Source organism: Rhodnius prolixus, unplaced genomic scaffold (genome assembly GCF_049639745.1).
Source record: "Rhodnius prolixus isolate KJV_2025 unplaced genomic scaffold, Rpr scaffold_5, whole genome shotgun sequence".
In the NCBI taxonomy this organism is placed as follows: Eukaryota; Metazoa; Arthropoda; class Insecta; order Hemiptera; family Reduviidae; genus Rhodnius; species Rhodnius prolixus.
The window spans coordinates 35,118,217-35,140,550 of record NW_027411624.1 but is presented as its reverse complement, the minus strand read 5'-3'; the positions used below and the strand labels follow the sequence as shown (position 1 = coordinate 35,140,550).

The window sequence follows — 22,334 nt, the reverse complement described above, 5'->3', positions numbered from 1 at the left end:
ACATTTGTTTTATTGATGTTAAGGCTACACGTGCATGTTGAGGTACGTGTGGAATTAGTCCAAAAATAATGAAACAACATTTCTGTAAGTTGGTGTAATTCTGAACGTCTGAAAAATTAAAAATAATAAATAAATAAAATATAATAAAACTCAAAATATATTTATACTTTTCTCTTGGAAGTTGTCATAGCATGATTAAGTTAATTAGCTGCAGGTTTTTCCAACCTTTTTCCCATTCTCTGTCCTCATCAGCCTAAAGTTTCCTTTTTACTACGTAATGAAGGTTGTAATGTAGTTATACATTGAAACTTCATGTTTGTTTTTATTGTATATATTTATAATAAAGTTTCTTCATCTATTAAAAAAATAATAATAAAAAAGATTAAGTATATAATATTTTTAGGAATGTATAAGCAAATGATTTGATTTGTGTTTAAAACACTGGTTACTGCAATCCAACAAGATATATCACCAATTTAAAATAGTGCAACTAATATTTATAAGAAATTATTTATAAAATTACTTATCTCTCAAAATTAAGAATAGCAGCAATTATTTGCACCAAATTTCCAATAAAGAAGTTTGGTGTGACATCATTCTTTTAGCAATATTTTCATTAATTCCACCCCTACAAAAACTGAATTTTAGCAAAACCATACGCTAAACATTACATTAAATTTGTATTTTAAACAAAACCGTAATCATCGCCTTCCCCTAGAAATGCTCGAAAATGAAGTTAGCCTGAATAAATATTAAAATAAAAGTTACAGATTTACAATTATCTTACAGGATACCAAGTCCTAAGAGCAAATTTTGAAAATCGCGAAACACTAAAAAACAAAAATAATAAATAAGTTCTAAATCACTTTAGAACTCAAGGGACATGATGTCAGAATTTTCGTGAAAATTCAAAATCTAAAATTATCACGAATGCAATAGTTTTCTATTGCAATAGATGACTGTACAAGGGCTAAAAGAAAGTAAAATTCAGATAAAATTGTACATATAACTAATGTATGATACTAATTAAAAGTTGTTTGATGAAATAATTTTAGTTAGAACTTGATAGCTGAAGTGTAAGATATTTTTTTAACCATAGTTTTAGCATTTCTAATATGAGGAGAATTACTCTTAAATAGTAAAAATAACAATATAATTATTATGATTTGGATTATCTTTTAGTGACCGTAAATTATTATTACTTTGGATTAAACTAGCGAGGATTCGGTCGGATTGGTCTAGCAATTCTGTGTTTACGCCAACGTTTCGACAAATTTATTGTCTTCCTTTGGACGTTGTTATGTGTGTTGGTATTTGACTGTTGTAGTTTCAGTAAAGCGAATTCAGTTCAAGAATGAGGAACAAATATACGAATAAATGTGTGACGGTCATGTACTCTAATTCCAGAATGTTCGACCCCGTTTTTGTGCTAGCTAGGTATTGAGATTATGACGTAAATATATTTATGAAATTTTATTCAGGTAAAAGTATTCATAAAGGGTAAACTACATTTCACAACTATATCAAACCTATATACATCACGCTAACTTTAGAGGTTAATTAAACTTACTGTCCATAACTAACTTATATAGGCTACGATCAAAGTCATAAAAATACCATTGTGAAAAAAAATCTTAGGAAGACTCTTACCTGCCATTTAAATAAGGGTCCATAACCACTTCAGCGCCTTGGCACTCCTTAATTTTTCTTACTAACAAGTTTGGATAGTGAGAATTTGCTTTCTGCTGTAAATCTAATGTTCACTCAACAGTATGAATAGACGCTGGTCCGCGCCAAGACTCCACCAATGTTACTCAGGTAGGTACGACAGAATCAAATCATTTAAGCTGACCCTTTTTTCCATAAAAATTTCAATTCATCTAATCTTCCGTCGCTATTCTTCACACAGCCTGGCCATATATTTTCAGAGTACTTTTGTTTTCCACATGTCCATATTGTCAACAATAATAACATTTCTTAAAATGTCCTAATAACAATTTGTAAATTATAAAAACAAAAAATTTACTCTTCTTGAAGTCTAAAGATAACTGAGACTGTTTTTTTTTTTATTACCTTCATTCTGTTTCTGGGAACTAAAATTGTTTTTGCGTACTCAGCAAATTATTAATGTGGGCTCTCTTTTCTTACAGCTTTGTAAGGCATCTCTTCCTTTCCTATTCTGCAATATTAAATCTGCAATTTCAAGGACAAATTTTAATTGAAAGAGTTACTTAAATTATAAAGAATAACTATAAAATAACAAAGTAATACATTTTGAGAATTCAACCCGAACTCAAATCAATTGATGCAAATGGGAAATGGAAACGTGAATTGTTAATGTGAATATTTAGCAACAGCTGTAAGTATTAGATTGGTGAAGTTTTATTCCATTTCTGGGTTATTATAATGCGAAATAAGGAATTATTTCAGCTATAATCGTAATCATTCTTGCAATGTAGTTGAACTCTCAGACAATTAGAAGTAATGGCACACTTTAATACAAACAATTTGAAAGAAAAATTGTGCAAAACTTCGTGAAGTTTGACGTTTTAAGATGTCAGAGTTGAACTCGTTATTTGCGGAAGATACTTAGTTAATCTACAAGAGGGATCTCTAAGTTGGGAATAAAATTACGATAGAAGCAATTAAAATTTTTATCCAAAAATAAGATTTAAATACCTTCTGCGAGGAAAAAAACAATGACCACAGTTTTTCGAAACTCACTGTGGACCTAGGCTGTTGATATTCTTGAACTTGACAATGTCAATAGTATTGACTTTTGCAGAAATTGTTCGACGATCGTATTTAATATAATCGTACATAACTTGCTGGAATCCGTCGCCTAAAATTAAAAAAAAAATAAAAATAAATACACTCTGTTATCTTTTAAAAGCCACTATAAGAAATAAATTGGTTTCCTTTCAAATTATACAGAAGTCACTAAAAGAGGAAAATCAAAAATCTAATTTGGACATGTCGTGGGATTTCCTTCGCAAAGTGCTCAAGGTTGGAACCATGTTATAACAATAGGGAAGGAAAAAATGATGAGAACACAGTTTACTTTTAAAATAATATTTTCTTTTTCAAAAATGACGTAGTGATATTCATTTATTTTTTGTATGGTTTTTCCAATCTCAGGTGATTCTTTTTTATGTAAATAGTATTTGATACCAAAAACTACTTATTTTCAGTATTTAATTCCCTAATTACACAAAACTCCTAACCACAGATCTGCATTGATACTACAAAACCATGAACCTTTAAATTCTAATTTTGAGCGATTAGTTATTTTTCCTTGAGAACTTCCCAGTACGTTTATCGCAATTCTAGACGACTGAATAGAGCTTTATACTGAATAGAGCTTAATAATACTGAAGTGAATAGAGCTTTGGTTCTGATATTCAAATAGAATATATTTTTATATCCAAAATGGTAGCTAAACATTTCTCTTGAAAAATAAATTAGGTTGATTACCTCAATCGCCAAAAAAAGTGTTATTGCCAAATTCGGAATTATTTCAATTTTGTAACATTCATAGCCTCCTGAATCCCATAAAGTAATTTCTTTATCCAGAATCTATTTTCAATATTAGTACTGTTTATACAATTCGGACAATTTCTTTATCAGGTATTCGATGCCAAGTAAGCATTGAGTAGACTTCTTAGGACTTGATAGCTGCCAGTTAATCCAAGGCTAGAATAAATGACTCTTCTTCACCTCATGATTTCAGAGTTAAAATAAAAGTATTGCAACAACATCTGCCGTAAGAAGTGGTCAGCGAACAAATATATATTGCTTAAAAATTTTAGAAATTAATTAATAAGACAATGAAGCTGCACAAGATGCTAGAGGGAAATTATGAAATCATTTCCTGTTTTCGTAGTTAATAATACTGTCAACTTGCCTGACAGACATTTTCTAAGCAGGACAGGGTCCACGTGATGCACTCAGTGCTATGTAACATATTTTCTAAACAAAAGTTTTTACAATGAACTAGTTCAAAACTTGACGTTTTCGAATTGAAGGCGACAATGAAAGTGATGTTTATAGTAGTTGAATTTGAGGCTTTCGTTTGTCAGGGACTTTATGTAATAAATTTTGTTCATTAAGATACTTCACTTTTTTTTCCCCCTAATTATAATCACGAAGTTTAAGTTGGGATCTGTAGACACATACACCCAAACTAAATGAAATTTAAAAAACAAAAACCACCTTCTTTGCTTAATCAGAGATCGTTTAAACTTTCATTTTGCAAATTTGAGATTAATTACTTAAAACACAGCATACGGTATTTTTTAAAACCTTCCAAATAACTAGTATAATTCTAAGATAGAAGAAAATTTCACACTAAGAATAGAGAGGATTTCTAAGTAACTTAGTGCTACATACCAGATTGTGTTCTGACCCTTAACTTTCAAAAGTTTTCAACAAAATCCAGTTCAGAAATTTTTTTTGTAGCTTCTTTATTATTAACCCCAGAACCTTTTGATCCTGCGCTAGCAATACCAGATTGGCAGCAAAGAAGATCTATCTCCCATATGTTTCCTATTTTAGGAAATTTTCAAAAGCAACGCTCTGACCAAGTAAATTTTATGCAGCGTAGGTGTCCGATCAATTTGAAAATACAGGTGTTCATTACTAATACTGATAACGCCAATGAGATAAAAGACAACTGTTTCGGTTCTCATAAATATTTTTTACTGTACTGTCAATATTTACGTCATCTCTGGAAGCAAAATAAATTACTGTAGCATTGTAAAATATAATAATAAAAAAAAAAAAATTAAAAATGCATTTTACAATTATTTAATTAAATATTTCTACTATGCATGTACAAATCTAATTAACAGGCACCTGCATTTACAGAAGTCCTTTTTGAAGTGAAATACTAACAAAATAGATGATGAGTGGGATTAAATTTTGTTGGTTATGTAGCCCCCTGTTAGTTATGGAGAGGCTTCAGGGGAAAATTCACTACGAAAGAGAAGCTCTCTTGGATTTTAATATAGTGGATGTATTTACTAAACAGTGTTGGGAGCGAAACTCGTGTTTCAAATATTCAATAGATCTACAATAAAGTAGTTTTTATTGAAAAATTTTCATTTTATTTACACAAAATAAATAAATAAATAAATAATAAAATGCATTCTGCTTTTCAGAAAGCTAATTATTATTAAAATCGTTTATAATCGTTTTTAACATTTCCTAAGTTTTCTTCAAGGATTATCACCTTGGAACCCAACCTAAAGCGCTCCACTTGTGAATGTCCAACTTTTTGAGATTGACACAACTAAATAATGCAGTAAACATATACGTAAATTACAAAAAAGAAGGAAACAAAAACAAGGTTTTAAAAATTCAATGTTAGCTCCAACATGATGTCTCTTTTTTCCTTTTGTATTGTTACTTATTTATTATTTTTTGCTTTTAAGCATTGTTATTAAATTAAGAGTTGCTTGTTTACTTTTTGTTTTGCAAATAATTTAAGGAATTTTAATCCTCTTGCATATATTTTTACATCTTTTTTTTTATATTTAATTCCTTCGCAACTCAGTATGCAAAATAATTTCAAAATCAAATATGTTTTCAAGATTAAACTTGGGCACTAGAAAGGTATCGCTTCAAATTAACATTTAAAAAATACATTTGGGATAGGGAATCAATGGTTTCTAAATTAGTCATTGACTATATTTTCTTCCTGGTCAACAAATAAGGTTAATCGGAAGCACTGCCAATACTGAATCTTAGCATGACTCTCTGAACACTACATCAGATGCTGATGTTTGTAATATTTCTCTAGACTTTATTAACCAATGGAAAAAGAAAGGAGGGATCCTTCATTAGCAACTTTTGGTTGCAGTAGCTGAAAACAAAGCACGCCTCATGGTCTGATTTAATCTAGCCGGCCACTGTACAAGATTTGTATATTCTGCAACTTCCCAATGCATTGCAATTGACTACCATCATATATTTGTTAATATACATAATATATTTGTTAGGGGACTATGCTAGAGAATCTTAGTTAGACTTTCTTAAAATTTGCTTTACCAACTTAGAAAATAGTTGCAAAGTGGCAAAAGAAAACAGAGAATTTTTTCCCAATATTGGGTTGATATCATTTAGCATAACACTATAAAAATTCTATGAGTTATTACTATTTTACCCAAATGGAACAGCGCGCCAATTGCAATTAGTTTCATTATATGAAACCTTAAATGATAGAAAAGTTGAGGCCAGGTACGAACAGTAAACAGTACGTTCATTTTTTAAAGTTCTTAAAGACAAACAAGCTATGTGCGGTGCTGCACAGAAATGAGGATGGTTAAATGAGGATTTAAGAAAAAATTAGTGTACTTAATAGTTGACAAGGTATTTAGATGCTTACCAGAGTGAAGATGATGAAAACTGATGAACTTTCGAAATAAGTTTTATTTAGCCTCTCTACAATTTATCCATTTTCCATTTATGGAATGAATAGCTAACTTTCATAATCACATCCTCGTTGGGATGTCCTGATACGTTGAAGTTATTTAGCATACTAAATCGATATGACATAATGTGGCCACGAAGCAAATTTCTTTATACATGCACATAAATAAAAGATTACCAAGATGTGTACTACAAATATCGTTGAACGATTTTTAAATTTATGAAAGAAGGATTAAGTTTAGGCAATTTTAATATATATTTTTTTAGAAAAATCAATAATAGTTCTAGAAGTAAAAGGAACTCCTTTCATTTTTCTAAAATTGCTTGATGACTGCAACATAAACCTTTTTTAAGTATGAAAGGTCTTTAAAAAAGTAAAAAATAAAAAATAATTAATCAATATTATTTTGGGATTGAAAGTAATTTTTATTTCAAAATTAATAATTTCCTCTGAAGAACTGACTGTCTTGAAAATTACAAAAGAGGATTTCGCCTCTTAAACTATTATTTTCAAAAGAGGACAATAAGGAATGCTTTGCATCGTGAAAAAGTTAAACTGCACAAACCACTTTCCACTTAACATGCACGGTTGAGTTATTAGGAGATTAAATAATAATAATTGGCCTTAATATATGAATTGGTTGTTAGTTTCTTTCGAGGAAATTATATTTATATTAATATAAAATCACACAAAAAACAACAAAAAAATACAAAAAAATGTTTAATTTTCCCCTGATCATTTGGGTAATTTCGAACTTACCTAAAGTTAATTTTTTCAACAATCAATTAATTTTAGATAAATAACTACATACTTCTTCATATTAAGTCAGACTTAATCAAGAGCTAAACTAAGATGATTCTTACCTACGATACTCCTGTATTCTATATTTTCAATTCCTGAAACTCACTACTGTAATAATTCTCTTTACCTATTATTAGGATATGTCCTAAACGCGGTCCTCAGTAACCCAACTGAGAAGCTTTTGAAAACGTAATTACCTAAATAATAAGCACATTAAATTATAACCACCTATCTTACTTCTCGGCACTGTCTTGATTCCTTTTATATTGTTTGTGGTTAGTAAGTTTTGGAAAAGCCTTTTATCTAATTGCCAAACGTTTATGCCAAGGAAGGTCTATGCTTAGATAGATACAACGCTGTGAAAAATCAGTCCTTATCAGTGAGCTCAAGTTACGTGTGGAGCTTACAATCTGTAATAGTTTCAATCAGGTGACCGCAATGGGGTTTGTTGCCTTCTTGATTTGGGTTTTGATTTTGTTATATTTTTTGTTACTAACAACTGAGATAAAATCATCTTTAATTATTTAATGAGTTTTGAATTGTTTTTCTATAAAAGCAGTTGAATGTATGATTCGGCGTTATGGCGTAAAATCTACTGATTTATTTAGTTTTCCGTTATGTGCAAAGTGAAGAGCAATACCAAACAAAAATTAGAGGAGATACATATTGTCAAAGATTCTTATACTAAATCGTGACAGAATACCTACATAAATTAATACCTCAAACATAACCCTTCAAACAAAAGAAGACGGAAGTAACATGCCGCTGGTAACATACCTGATAATAACCACCAGTGAACGCTTTCCACACGTAGTAAATATGTCAATGAGCCAATGACAAAGACACAAATTTTCTCTAAATGTTGGGAAATAAGATGAAAACTCTCTTTCGAGACATGCGTATTTCCCATGCTCGGATACAGAGGGAACGATCGTTTTCCTCAAACAAAATGGTTAAAAATGAATTGTTCAACCAACATTTTGATGAAAATAAAATAAATTACCTTAGACCTTATAGGTTGTTTTACTACGATTTTCGGCTTTTGATTTATTTCTAAAGGATCTGAAAATAAAACAAAAAGAATTAGTAAACTTGAAATGTACTTGCATCAAAATAGTTAGAAAGAAGAAGGCCAACTACTAAAATTTTCGCAATACGTTAATGAAAAATGTATTCAATAGGAAAGAAAAGAAACTAAAGTTTCCTATACTCGTACTTCAGTTAGTTTTCTTAATTCGTTAGTTTTCACCGTAGTAGTTCAATCACACGTTTTGTTTGAATTTTCTTTTATACTCAAAGAGGGGAGAGCAAGATTTTACCCAGAAAAGGGTGAATTACAGAATCTAAGAGCATACAATTGCGACTCAAACGCGGGAAATTCAACACCGAACTCTGTATTAATTAACTGCGCAATAAGCAGGATTATCGTTTACGTCCTTTATAATTTAATTCGTTCAATATGAGCAAACATTTAACTATCATGATTGCATCACTAATTTTGGCACTAATTAGATACCTAATCGCTAATATTTATCTAATTGTCTAGTTGTCTAAATCTTACTCAAGTCTTAGCTTCATTTTTTTTTTTAACTGAGGCATAAATAACCGTAGAAGAAGAAATCTCAGAGCATAATCCAGTTGGATTCAAACACGGATATTCAGCACCGAGCTCTGTTCCAGTTTTCAATCTTTGGAGCTAATTCCTTCCTCTTCACTTCAATATTAGTGTCACAACAAGGGATGATAGTCCAATGTCTGGGAAGATTTCTTCTTTCTCAAATGTACACCACCCCTGATCTTGCGAACAATTCAAAATATAAAAAAAGAAACTATATGAACATTTTTGGAATTCCAAAGAGGTAGACGGCATTAAATTTGAATGGGAGCTTCTCACCCAGATAGACGAGGTCTACTAATATAATGGTGGTGATAAATCAAAACAAAATTTAAAAAAAGAATGAATACGTAAGGAAGATTAAATCGTATTGTTTAATAAAAAAAATATTGCAAATTAAAGTCAAAACGGTCAAGAAGCCAATATGGACAATTGATAGTCTTTATCAAACTGATAGATCACAAACTAGTGTAAAGTATATGAAGTAGAAAGTACAAGATCAGCAATTGCAACAAAAGAATACTATAGAATAGGACCATAAATTGGTAACAAAAACTGGCTTAATAAACAGATTTAATAAACGTGCCGGTGAAGATGTTTTAGTACTATTAATGTAACACATACTTTCGTTTTTGTTTATGTTCAATTATTTTTTCTCTTTTTCAAATTCAAATAAGTATAGTGGGATACTTGATAAGCAACGGAAATACGCCCCGATACACCTCTAGCCGTTCCTACCCTGTATGTATTGTGCACACATTCAGTTCTAATAACAAAATTGTGCGGAGAGGGGGAAATCATATATAACACTATATATACAACCTAGGTCACTCTAACTTGCCGCTGTATTTGATACACTACAACGAAGTGATATTTGAAGGGTGCACAGACGTTATGCAATTTAGCTATTCAGTAAGTTTCATTCATTTGTTTATATTATACTTTTCTCTAACCATGATGTTTTTAAATTATATACATTTAAAGCAGGTTGTTATAAACAAATCTAAAACAAAGATTAAAAAGAAAACAATCTAAATTTTAATTTCAAACTTTACTAAAAGTTGTTGCAAACCGGACGCACTGATGCAATTAACGTTTAACCTGTAACCATTAACTACTGTTTTTGAAGGGTGTGGTCCCTTGAAATTATCTTTTACTTCCAATTCACAAGGAACGTCTATATGTAAAAACCTCTGTTCACAAATGGTCTCAAAAATCCTGAAGGAACTAACTGTTCTATAGAACTCAGATTTATAGATTATCCAACAATGCTTCCATAATTACTGTTGAATTGGGGCTTTCTGTAAAAAAAAAAAGAAAACATTATTACGGTTCGAAAAAACATTAAATGAAATTAAAATGTAAATTTATCTGACAATAAAAGTCTTCCAAAAAATTAAACACCTTAAAATTCGTACTTAATCCTTAATAAAACAAGAGATTGTCTAAAAGTATCATTCGCTTCCGAAACGCGTAAGAGGGCTGGTTAAAAGGGCTAATGCAAATAGCATGAAAGAAAAAAGTAGACGATGGAAAACGCAATTAAGCTGGCAATATCTCACTTCAAATCATTAATCTCAACCAAGTTTTGAACCACTTGAAAAATCTTAAAGACAAAGTGAATATAAACGTTCTCAACTTTTAAGCGTCAATTTTATATCACTGTAAAAACCTGGTATTTCAACAAAAACTTGGTATAACAGATACAATGAGTTCCATTTCATGATTGTTTTCACTTATCTAAAAATAATCAGAATGCATCTAGAAATAATATATCCTTTTGATTGAAAAACTTGCTATATTCTCTTAGCTTGTCCTTAGTTATCTAGAGACAGTTGAAGCTTTTGATCAGTATGCAATTTACATTTCCTTCACATATCCTCCTCAATCAGGCAATTACAAAGAAATTATAACTATAATTATAATTATAATATTCCATTTCTCCCTGAAAAATTCATCATCCTCAAAATTTTGACAAAATATGACTAATCTGCTTATCATACAAAAAGAAGGGAACTCCATTAACAATAAGTGAACAAAAAACACATTACATAAGTAACTTAAACCACTACAATAAATCCTTTGTCGTATTCTCGATTCAAACAGATAGAAAGGAAGTAAAAATATGAAAATATTACCGAATGATAAATATGTCTAATACGAGTAGTTCAAGGAAAGCAGGAACTTTAACGACAGTACTGAGATAATTACTTATTATACCTTTACTTTACTTATTATTTTCTGAGTGTATGATTAAGTTCTTTCAAGTAACTTAAGAATTACGGGACAGTTAACAAAAATGAATACTCTGATGATAATAATAACTTTGAATCATAACAAAGAATTGCTTATGAATAAATTATATTTTCACGAACAGTAGTAAGTAGGTGTCTTTTGATGGATGGATTTTGGTTGTATTGGGCAAGGTCAATTACTAATAATTTATTTTTTTTTTGAGAGAGAGAATTACGAGAGAGGAATTTTTATTTTGTTTGCTAAAATTATAATTAACAAAAAAGATTTACTGGTCGTTTCTAACATGAAGATACTTATTTTAGCTAGATTCAGGCGGAAGGATGCTGAGCTTTTTAGATTTTAGAAGAACTAGCTGAACTTATTTGATGCGTACCAAGTGGTTTGCAAAACATCCACCAGCCAGTTCTCTGGGAAATCTAACTTGAAAGTTACGGCTTTTTATCGTCATTTTAAGAGAGCTTCTAAAAGGTTTAGAATTATTTCACATTTCTAAGAGACTGCTCCGACAAGGAGCATTAACCTTTTCAGACATTTACCCGGAAATATCTGCTTTTCCATCTCCAGGGACCGAAAATTATATTTACTGAGCCAGATTTACTGTGCGTTTAAACAGTAAACTATTGTTTTGGTAATGTCCATTTCTGAACTTTCACTTTTCTCGCTGAGGCGTAATATGTGCACCTCTTTTACATAATAACTGTTATAATCGTAAGTGGAACGTAAAAACAGCGCGTAAGAACCTAAAGAACATTCATTCTTTCCTGTACAGTCAGAGGTATACTGCATCCCAGAAATTAAATCTATCTTATGCGCGCACAGGAAGGTAATCAGTAGTACTACACGAAGTACAACAGTCCTTTACGGAATAAATTTTAAGACAATCCACAAAAAACTATATTCTAACAGGTTTTTATCTCGGCTATTTTCCAAAGGTCTATCACCGGACAGTGAGCAGAAAAAAAAATCTTTGGGCCAGCAGCTGATTCGAACCCTGATCTCCGCGTTGGAATTCAGTATTCGCTTAACACTGAACTACTTCCTTCCCTACTGTTCTTATTCAATAAATCTCTTTATAATTAAAATATGTAGCTTTATAATTTAGTATTTAAGCCATTCTAAAATACATCCCAATATACTTTAATTTTTGAAGGACAAAATGGAATTTCTAAAACTTCTTAATTTTGTTTTAACATTTTAAAAGTCTATACGTCCAAACATCACAAGAACCAAACGAGAAAAATCAATTTATTTCAATATTGGTTATTACGGTGTACTGTTCACACTGACCGCCAGAACTATATTTTATTATTAAGTGTAATTTGCGATTGAAAATTTTAAATGTACTAGCTTTTTTCTAGAGAACATGAAAAACTAAGATATACATAGGTCCAAATTATCATATAATTGAAAATTCCATAAAACAACTAACATAATCTGTTTATTTCTGGGTGATGTGATACTGTTGTCAACGTTAAGTTATTTAAATAATAACGGTTTATGTAAATATACTAATTACAATGTAATCAACAACTAAATTTTCATAACCGTGACGCTACAGTAAAAACAGACTTCAAGTGCGTGAAGGAGGGGTTTACTTAAGCAATCCGTTTTGGCATTATTTTGATATTCTCACCTTGAATTAAATTACAAATAAAACCATATTAAATTTAGACAGTTTTATTATTTAAATTAAAAATAAATAAATAATGTGGTATTTGACCTGACGGCCTTGCTGTTTACATCTGCACACGGCGTGCTGTCATGTGGCAGGCTGAAGATTGGCGCACAATGGGTGGAGCGAATGTTTTATATTATTATCACAACGAAGACAGAAGTTTTAACCTTGAAAAGACTGCATTCCCGCTAGTCGAGATACTTTCTGAACAAAGTCCGGTAAATTCTTAATAGTATAACCAGAATCGCCGTTATATTTTTTCCCTTTCTATAAGTTTTCTTATTAGAGGTTTGAACAAGAATTAGACTACTTTTTATTCAACACTATTAGTAATTCATACTTTGCCATGAAGTTCTGTAATTGGTAAATAAGCAATTAATCTCGAAACTGACAAATCTCCTCGAAGCAGTTTTTAACTTTCACTTTCTTTCTTGAAAATTATGACAATCATGTCCAATATTCAATATCGCGAAAAAATCCATTTGATTCAATGAGTCTGACTTTCACTTACCATTTTCTTATTTTGTTCTATACGTTGTATTTCAAATATTTTTCAAAAATAATTTTATTAAAACACTTACATCATTAACGAAGGTTGCTTTTTTTGCTTAAATTGCAAGTATGAAGTAAATTCCACAAGCAAAGGTAACTTTATTAAAAAAGGTTTTCGCTTTTCCAAGACTTTTTCGAAAATCGTGTCTAGAATTCCTCTCCACTTCATATATATATACTTCATGCACCCAGTTTTCTACCATTAATTTGAATAATTCAAGATAATTATTAAGAATGTTCAAATAAGAAGGCTCCAATTATAAATCAGCGACCGAAAGTGCAATATTACTCATTTGTTGAGTTATTATCCACAATTTACGCAAATGTCTAAAATTAATTTCCAATAAATTATTCCCACTTATTCGCCGTTATATTTTTTTCCCGTTCTACAAGTCTACTTAGTGGAGGTTTCAACACGAATCAAACTACTTTTTTATTCAACACTATTAGTAATACTAATTATTAACGCCTATCACTTTTCTAGGGGGTGAGGAATAATTGATTCTTAGAAGGCTTCTTTTGAAGCAGCAGCGTTTTCTATTCTATATTAGATTTCCTTATTTGTGACACTACAAACCAAGAATGGGATTGTTTAAAGAATATCAATTTATATAGAGCAATACCAAAAAGGTAATAGTAGTACGTTGTGCTCAGCCCAGGTCGCAGAAATCCCGAGTTCAAAAACATTTGGCAGAATTTATTTATTTTAAAATTTTCTCAAGAGCTCACAGTCCAGAGCTCGCAGTATCTTGAGAAGACTACAGTCACCAGTGACCTTCACATCTGGCGCACGTCACACAAAAAAAGAAGAAGAAAAGATTGTATTTCAAACTATATTTTCGACAAGCACTTGGCTAGCTTCTGGAGTGAAGTTCAAAAAGCTACTAACTGTACTGTCCCGAAAGGCATTTCTCCTTGAATTCGATATATTGACCCTGCAATAGATATCCATTTTGTCCTTGTGTCGTTAATAAAATTTAAGTAGGAAGTTAATATAACATTAAAATCATAATTAGAAAATATAATAAGAACGTGCTATAATTTGATTGTTGCATTGAATTAACGATACTAACGATTAAAAGTATTTTAAACGGAAATCTTGTATAAGGAAGTAAGAGAGATGTTTCTCTTTTAAAATTTAATTTAAATTGCTACTAAACTAATTATTACTAAACAGCCCTAATATTGGAAAAGATATATGCGTCACAGACACTCAAAATTACCGAACCATTGTGCCAGTAACATTGTTTTAGTGAAGGATGTATCGAAAGTAGTAACAGTTACATAAAGTGACTTACTTTTCTTTTCGAGTTGAAAAAGAAATCAAAGAGGAAGTGGCAAACAATTAAAATTCTATGGACTGCTTTCAGTTAGGACACAGTTTGTTTAATAAGATAGTCATCATTTAAAAAATAATTAAAATAAAAGTAAATAAATAGACGAAAAGTACTAACTTTCCCTTTTGCAAAGTTTTAACCAAATTTAAGATCAACAGATCTAAGATTTAGTGAGTTAGGTATTTCTAATCTTTAAATATGAACAATTTGTAGCAAAAAATAAAATGTAATAATAATTACTTACAAAGCAGAGAAATAATTTTAAAAGAAAGTTCTATTATTAGAAAGTCAAGAATGATTAATTAATATGATTTTAGAATAATAATTATTCCTAATATTTTTTCTGGCTGCATTCCTTTACATATCTGTTTCCATATTCACCTCACATACAGAGAAACTTTTTAATAATAAAGAAATCAGAACAAAAAATCAACTATAAAGTTTTAGTGAGATTTTAATATAATTTATGAATTTGGAGAATAAAGAAATGTATGAAGAAGTACCTTGTGAATAGTGATAAGTGAAAGTTGGGTAAGTGTGAATATCACATTTTGTTCTGTAAAGCCTATTCATTTTTTGGTCGTCGATCTATTTTAATATCTTTGCTGAATCGTACTAGTTTACATTCTTTGCTAGCCAATTTAACTGGACTTGATAGTGTCTATGCTCTGGATATGATTTCTTCCACAATACATAGCTATTCGCTAAGTAATACAAAAATTGTAGATATCTGGCAACCAACACCTTTGTCCATCAAATCTCAAACTGGAAAGAACTAAAAAGACCTTCTTTCTGCAATGAAAATTGAAAAAAAAAAAAAATGAGATTACAAAAAACTGTTCAGTAATGGTAATTAATGGGCCAAGAAACTGATTATTAAAGGAAATATTTAATAAACAATTTTAGAGATTATTGAAACTTCCTTGTTTCTATTAGGAAGTAATTAGATATCAAAATTCCATGAATGCGACATTTCTAGTTTACCTTGGAGTAGATTTTTTCAAAAATATGAAGCCACAACTGAAATCACCACCTAAATTTTCCTTGTCGGTTTTCTTTCCATCAGATCAGATCTGAAATTAATCTACGAAAACATCTTTAATAAGCATTATGATATTAAATTCCTTTTCTTTCATAGGATACATCCTACCAAAAACTTAGAACATGCACAAAATTAATTCTTAAGCTACAACAAATTTTTAAATAAACTATTTATAACGTAAAGTGCCGTAATTATTCATTATTGCCACGCCTTTCACTGTAATTCTTTTATTTATGAGCATTCTATATTTATTCTACGATATTGCAAATTAAAACGAGTTTTCTTACAATATTGTACTTTGTATGTTAATTTACTTCGAATAAAATCCATCGAAATTAGTGATTATGCATTAAAGCTCTCAGAATCGGAAGCTTATATGATAAAAAAAAGAAAGCTAATGTAAAAATGAAATTTATAAAATATATATTTAAAAAAAAAATCATTAACTTTACTCACAGTTCCGCAATCTCACATAATCATTTTTAACTGTTTCCTCTACTTAGCAAGATTTTCATTAGCCTTTTAGGCAATTCCATATTTGTATCCATCTGGTTTGATATGCGTATAACTATTATTAGACTTTCATAGAAATGAAGATGGATATTCCTAACAATTGTTAAGTCTTGAACTTATCAGTAAAGCCACGGGATACTTCAGCAGATAACGTCGATTTCTGTCTAAACGGCGACAATCTAAAACTGTTCTGAAATCATCAGAATTAACTGGTTTCCAGACGTCTGCTAAACATTAACTGCTCTGTATACGCATTTTGGGATAGTGAAGGTTGCAGTTAAGATTCTTGGTTACAAAAGAATAGTTTCAGCTCTATATTCATCTTACAGTTTGGATAACTGACATCTTGTCTACAAAACATAAGCTTCTTCAATCCAATAAACCAAATCATTTTCATTTTCACATTAGTCTGTAACAGAAAAAAATTAAGATACAATTGTCTCGAGCAATATTTTGCAAAGTACTGATAGCGCTGTTCGGATCGAAGCTAAGATTATTTTGACACTTACCAAATAGGTAAACGTTCCCTTTCAAATACCAGAAGTTGAGGAATATTGTAATGGAGGAATTTATTACAGGTTAAATCTAAAGATGAGGGCCCAAGGCCCAAGAGAGGGGCTTAAGCATCATTGAATTGGGTTATGGGACATTTGTAGATTTTTTCCAGTCTGGCAATATCTATTTCATTTGTTAGTTTTTTCTTATTGTGGCAGTTTATCGCAATAAAGATTGAGTAACTCATAAAATTGTATGTAGACAGTGTTTTCAGACAAAATTCCAAAGCTTCAAAGAAACGGAAAGTTGTAGCATATATATAACGGAATAATTACAACTATTATTTATTTTAAGGATGTTGTAAAATAAAATTAAGGCATCGTAACTCTAATTATAGGATTACTGTTCACGACGTTCCTGTAAAGTTAGACACCTTCATGTTCTTTGGTTTATAAATAATAGTTTCACTAACAATATAAGTGTTAGTGAATGGTAACATCAAAATTAGCGCAAAAATACCTTAAATATTGGAGGTTTTATAAAATTCATTTGTTAAATTTTATTAAAAACCTTTACTTACCACCTTTATTAATAATTTATTAATTATTTTCCAGTTGATAGCAGCTTGCCTGCTTGGCGCGGCATGGGCTCAACAGTACACCACTCCAGTACCTATTCTAAAACAAATCAACAGGCACAACGAAGACGGTTCCTATTCATATGGCTATGAAGCAGCCGATGGTAGTTTTAAAATCGAGACTAAATATCAGACTGGAGAAGTGTATGGTAAATATGGATATGTGGACGACTTAGGAAAAGTAAATATATTCTTAAATAATTAATAAATACCAATTCTCTATGTACTTTTGTAGGAAAACGTACCTATGTTTAAACCAAACTAGTAACTGAAGCTGATTCAGTAGGCTGGGTTTGTACTTATCAACCTAATTTGCTATCATTCTATCGCATGAAAAATAACCTTTATTTTATTTAATACCTGAAGCTTTTGGAAGTAATAAATATGATTAAAAAAAATCCAGTGAAAGGATTATATTATAAAGATTATACTATGATGTTCACAGATAATTGCAAACTGCATGAAATTATTAATTATTATGCGCTACTAATTATTCAAAAATTAATCAAAACTTTCCATAAACTACTAGTTTAGATTATGAATTTGTAATGTAAACTGATTTGTCGGCGAGAAATTATGTTGTAAAATTTCAAATTTTTTACAGTACTGAACATTAAACAATCTTAACAATATGTTACACCAAATCTCTAGTTAATAACAAAATAATTTATCATAGCCTACACAAAAAACAAAACGTTTTCAAGAGAGAAATACTCTCTTTTGGAAAATTCTATATACTTAATGAACTAACCATGTTTGTTCCTATAGTATTCTCCTTAATAAGATATTGATGTGTCAGGATCATTTGCATTAACGTTTAACTACTAAGTTTAGGTCTCACTGTATCATGCATAAATTCCCAAGTTGTAAATCTTCTTATTCTCAAGCCACACTCCGGCCTATGATGTCCAAAAATTCATTCCTCTAATCAAAAGTCAACATTTCGAATTACTTTTGAGCTATTCTGCTTTCTCGCCGAGTACTTCGTGGCTGCTAAACATTCAATCCAACACGTACCTAAAATAAATTTAAATTAATTAGAAAATTGCTTTTATATACCTGTTCTAAGGTAAACAGATCTTCTTTTGAATTGATTTAATATATCTACCCATCGTGACTAGCTCATTCATATGTATAAACCAATTGGTGAAATCAATCGTTTTGATAGACTGATTTAAAATCACGTAATATATTATTTTTCAAACATAATTTTCTCCACTTCAATTAAATCAAGAAATTTTTTATTAATGAGAATAAACATTACTTCGGGTTGTAAAAACAAGGTAATCACATCGCACTCGTTTAGGGAATTGTAAATAAAATATTTCATTCTCTGTTTTTTTTAAATCAACGTTTGATAATTCAATTCACGGTAGTGATTAATTAACTTAAAAATTTTAAGGATAGTAGACCGTGGATTTTTAAACCTATCTTCCTCAATATGTAGTGCAATGCCCGTAGGTAATACTAGATCTACTAACGTTCTGAACATGAAATCGTCTATTTCCCTTCTAATTTGGTGTAGCCTTCACTTTTATGGGGTGAAGGTGCATGGAGTCTACAAGAACTTTGCATGATCATTAAACCTATAATGTTAGTCGGTTAGTTGACATTTTCTTTCCCACTTTTACAATTTGAACTCTGTAATGCCGGTTAAGGAATTGTTTAGTCGTATTAATATAACTGACAAGAATGTATATTAATTCGATTAGCTGTAACGACATTAAGAGAACTTTAAGTAGAACTGGTTATACTCTAATCAGGTTAAAATCAGGTGATTGCAGATCGGTGGAATGAGGCGGTCATATTTATAGTTATAGCTGTACACGAACTGTTAGTGTGAGATTATTGGAGTTTCAGCATGTTTGATATTCTTTAAACTTGGCTCAAAATATTAAAGATCAGGACCTTTTAATTTATAAAATTTTCTAAGTAATTTTTTTAATATTTTGGAAATCTAATAGAGGTGTAGATTATGAATTCTTTGTAATAGTACCTAATATTGAAAGGTATTTTCAGCTTGGCCTGAGGCGAGCTAAATCATGTCCAATGCCATTATCAGTTTGAGTAAAGGCTTGTAAATAGTTTAGACAGCTTCCTCAAAGGCCACTAAAGTCTTGGAGGGTATGTAGTATTCTAAATCACTGACGCTATTAATTGCTCCATTATTAGAATAAATGTTTATTCTCTGTGGGATCTAAATCGAAATCTGTACGCTGAATTTACAAACAATATTATTCATTGATAACATTGATAATATTGACTGTGAAGGGGTTCTGGCAACTATTGCTGTACCTTTAAAGATTCGGCTCCTCATCCAAACGGAAGTTTGCTGTTAAATCTTTGTAGTGGATTTATTAAAGTATTATTAGATAAGTTATTCTCCAATATTTATTAATATTATCTTCATTTACAGGTCCGTGAAGTAGAATATGGAGCAAGCAGACGTGGTTTCGAACCAGCTGGCAATGATATAAACGTGGCGCCTCCAACCTTGACTAACAATCCACAAGCTCTTCCACCCCTGCCAGAAGGACAAGAAGATGATGGACAGTACAGAGAAGACCCCAGTATTTACTATAAAGATGAGAGGTAATTACAATAGCTACGTACAGAAAAAGAAACTTCCCTGATGCTGGAAGTAGTTAAAATAAGAAAATAACCCTGAACGAATTTAACATACGATATTTCTCTATACTGTTGCAGATACAACAAACCTGCTCAAAATCAACAAGTTTACAGGCCTCAAGAACAACATCGTCAAGCCTATCAACAGCCGGCCTATCAGCCACAATATCAACAGCAACCCTATCAACAACAAACCTATCAACAGTCCTATCAACAACCAAGTTATTATCAACCACAACCCTATCAACAAGCCACCTACCAACAGCCAGCTTATCAACCATATAGACCAGCGTTTAATCAGCAATCCTACCTGAATTCAGCACAATTGGCCACACATCCAGCAGTTAAGAACATTGACATCTTCTCTGGTTCATATTCTGTTGACTACAAGAAAAAGTGAGCCAAATGACTCATTTTTTTCCTTCAAAAACAAAGAAATAAAGACCCTCCTCACTTAAAAAAAAGTACCTCAATGGTCAAAACTTTTTTTAATGGCCAAAGCTCCCTCCAATTGTATATATAAGCCCTAGGACTGTGTAATATACCAAATAGGCTGTTATAATTATATTATTGTTATTATTAAATGTAACTTATAATTAAAAGTAAATGACTTTGTTATAGTTTTTATTTTTCTAGTTTATTATTATTTCATTTAAAACACGTATAAGATAACATGCTAAAACAAAAATTTACTGTTCATTAATTTTGAAAGATAGTACGATTCAGACACAGACAAAGCGTTGGAAGTAATTTCAAAAAAATAATTATAATCACATATCTGAAATATAATCTGAGTAATTTTTGGTAAGTGTTGAAAACTAAACTTTTTATTCGGATTGTCCGAAACAAGTTGATGGAATGGCCATCTTGAAGAAGGTCTCTAATGTTTCCAGCAATGCGAACCCAGATTCATCTGAATCAGATGTGTAAGAATTTATTTTTGCAACAACTTCTAATATTTATTAATATTATCTTCTCCAATATTTGCCACAACTTCTAATAATGAGGATTTTCTTATTAGGAAATAAAAGAATTTAAAAAATTATTCTCTGAACATCGTGAATTTTTAGAATGAAGCCTTATGGTTTTGCTGACGATGGATTTTATGGTAGAAATCACCCAGCAGCATCCCAAAAACTCCCCCAGGAAGTTTGAAAATCCTTCTGAATGTAGTTTGATCTAGGAAATAAAAAAACAAATAATCACTAAATTTATTTAAAAATAAATATATTTATTTTTATTTATTTATGCACATCGGTTGCCGCACTTTCTCCTAAAAGTTTATATTGAATCCTCTGTAACTTCTCCAAAACTCAAAACAGAAACAATTGCTTTTTTTTTCTGACACAGGTGGGGCCTCAAATCATTGACAATCAAAGGCTCTCAATTTTTCATCATACAGAATGAAAGTAAGAAAAAAAAAATTCAGATGCTGAAAATAAGTAATGAATAAGATAATAATTCATAAAACATCATATAATAAATTGAAATAAGAAGACCTGGAAAAAACAAGTGGAAGAATCTACACAATTATTATTTAATTAACACTGAAAAGGGAATGGTTTAGAAGGAAGCTGTGAAGAAAGAATGCGGTAAAGTTTATATCAGTCAACATTGCTTTTTCATACTTGTGCGAGGAGGCGGGGTTGTTGAAGGCCATGTCAGGGTGGGGCATTTTCATGCTGCAGACTATATGACCTTGCACATTCCACAACTGTATCATTTCTTATTAATTCGTCGATTAAAAAATAAAAAAAATGCGTAATATTTTAAAAATGAATTCATAAAACAGCGATCAAGTGCTTAAAAATCCAAGAGACTATTGTTCACAAAACGTAGGAGATTTTCACAAGTTTTTCACAGGTTATTTAAAGCATTTCACATTAAAAACAGAAACTGACATTTTCAAAGAAGGAATGATTGTGTCATAATTTTAATAGAGCAAGAAAGCAATGATACGCTCCGCAGAAATTAACGAAATTTCTGACAAAAGTAACAGAGAACTTGAAAATATTTTTCTGCATTAAATTACAGCGTGATAATTTTTATGAATGCCATCATCCTCGCCTCAAGCAAAGCCAAGCTAAGGCTAGCCTTTATAACCGCTTATTCTATGGACAGTTAAAGCCACAAAAGCGCAGAAGTGATCATATTCTTCTTTATTATAAAGAATACAAAAAAAAGCTTCTCAGATAAAGAATTTAAATATAGAATCAGATGTAGAAACACATTTCAAAAAAGCCTGCCCACAGAAATCAACGAAACAAACACGCAAAATTTAAAAAGTGCTTTGAACTTTAGTGTAACAAAATTCGATTGTTAAGTAAGTATAAACAATAAAAATAGAACACAT

At 30.6% G+C, this 22,334-nt stretch overlaps 1 protein-coding gene across 1 annotated transcript; it reads left to right on the top strand.

Moving 5' to 3' along the window:
• The first annotated feature begins 9,616 nt into the window (after positions 1-9,616).
• On the top strand, positions 9,617-20,608 carry Cpr97Eb (Cuticular protein 97Eb). The gene is made up of 4 exons (XM_074135992.1): positions 9,617-9,758; positions 17,331-17,534; positions 19,770-19,945; positions 20,060-20,608. The coding sequence occupies exons 1-4, from the start codon at positions 9,741-9,743 to the stop codon at positions 20,379-20,381; spliced, it is 720 nt and encodes a 239-aa protein (XP_073992093.1). The 5' UTR covers positions 9,617-9,740; the 3' UTR covers positions 20,382-20,608.
• Positions 20,609-22,334: the final 1,726 nt, after the last annotated feature.

Bases quoted from the DNA above. Each gene is read 5' to 3' on its own strand.
- Cpr97Eb (XM_074135992.1), top strand. The intron at 17,535-19,769 runs GTAAATATATTC...CTTCATTTACAG, and splicing joins ATGTGGACGACTTAGGAAAA to GTCCGTGAAGTAGAATATGG. The intron at 19,946-20,059 runs GTAATTACAATA...ATACTGTTGCAG, and splicing joins ATTTACTATAAAGATGAGAG to ATACAACAAACCTGCTCAAA.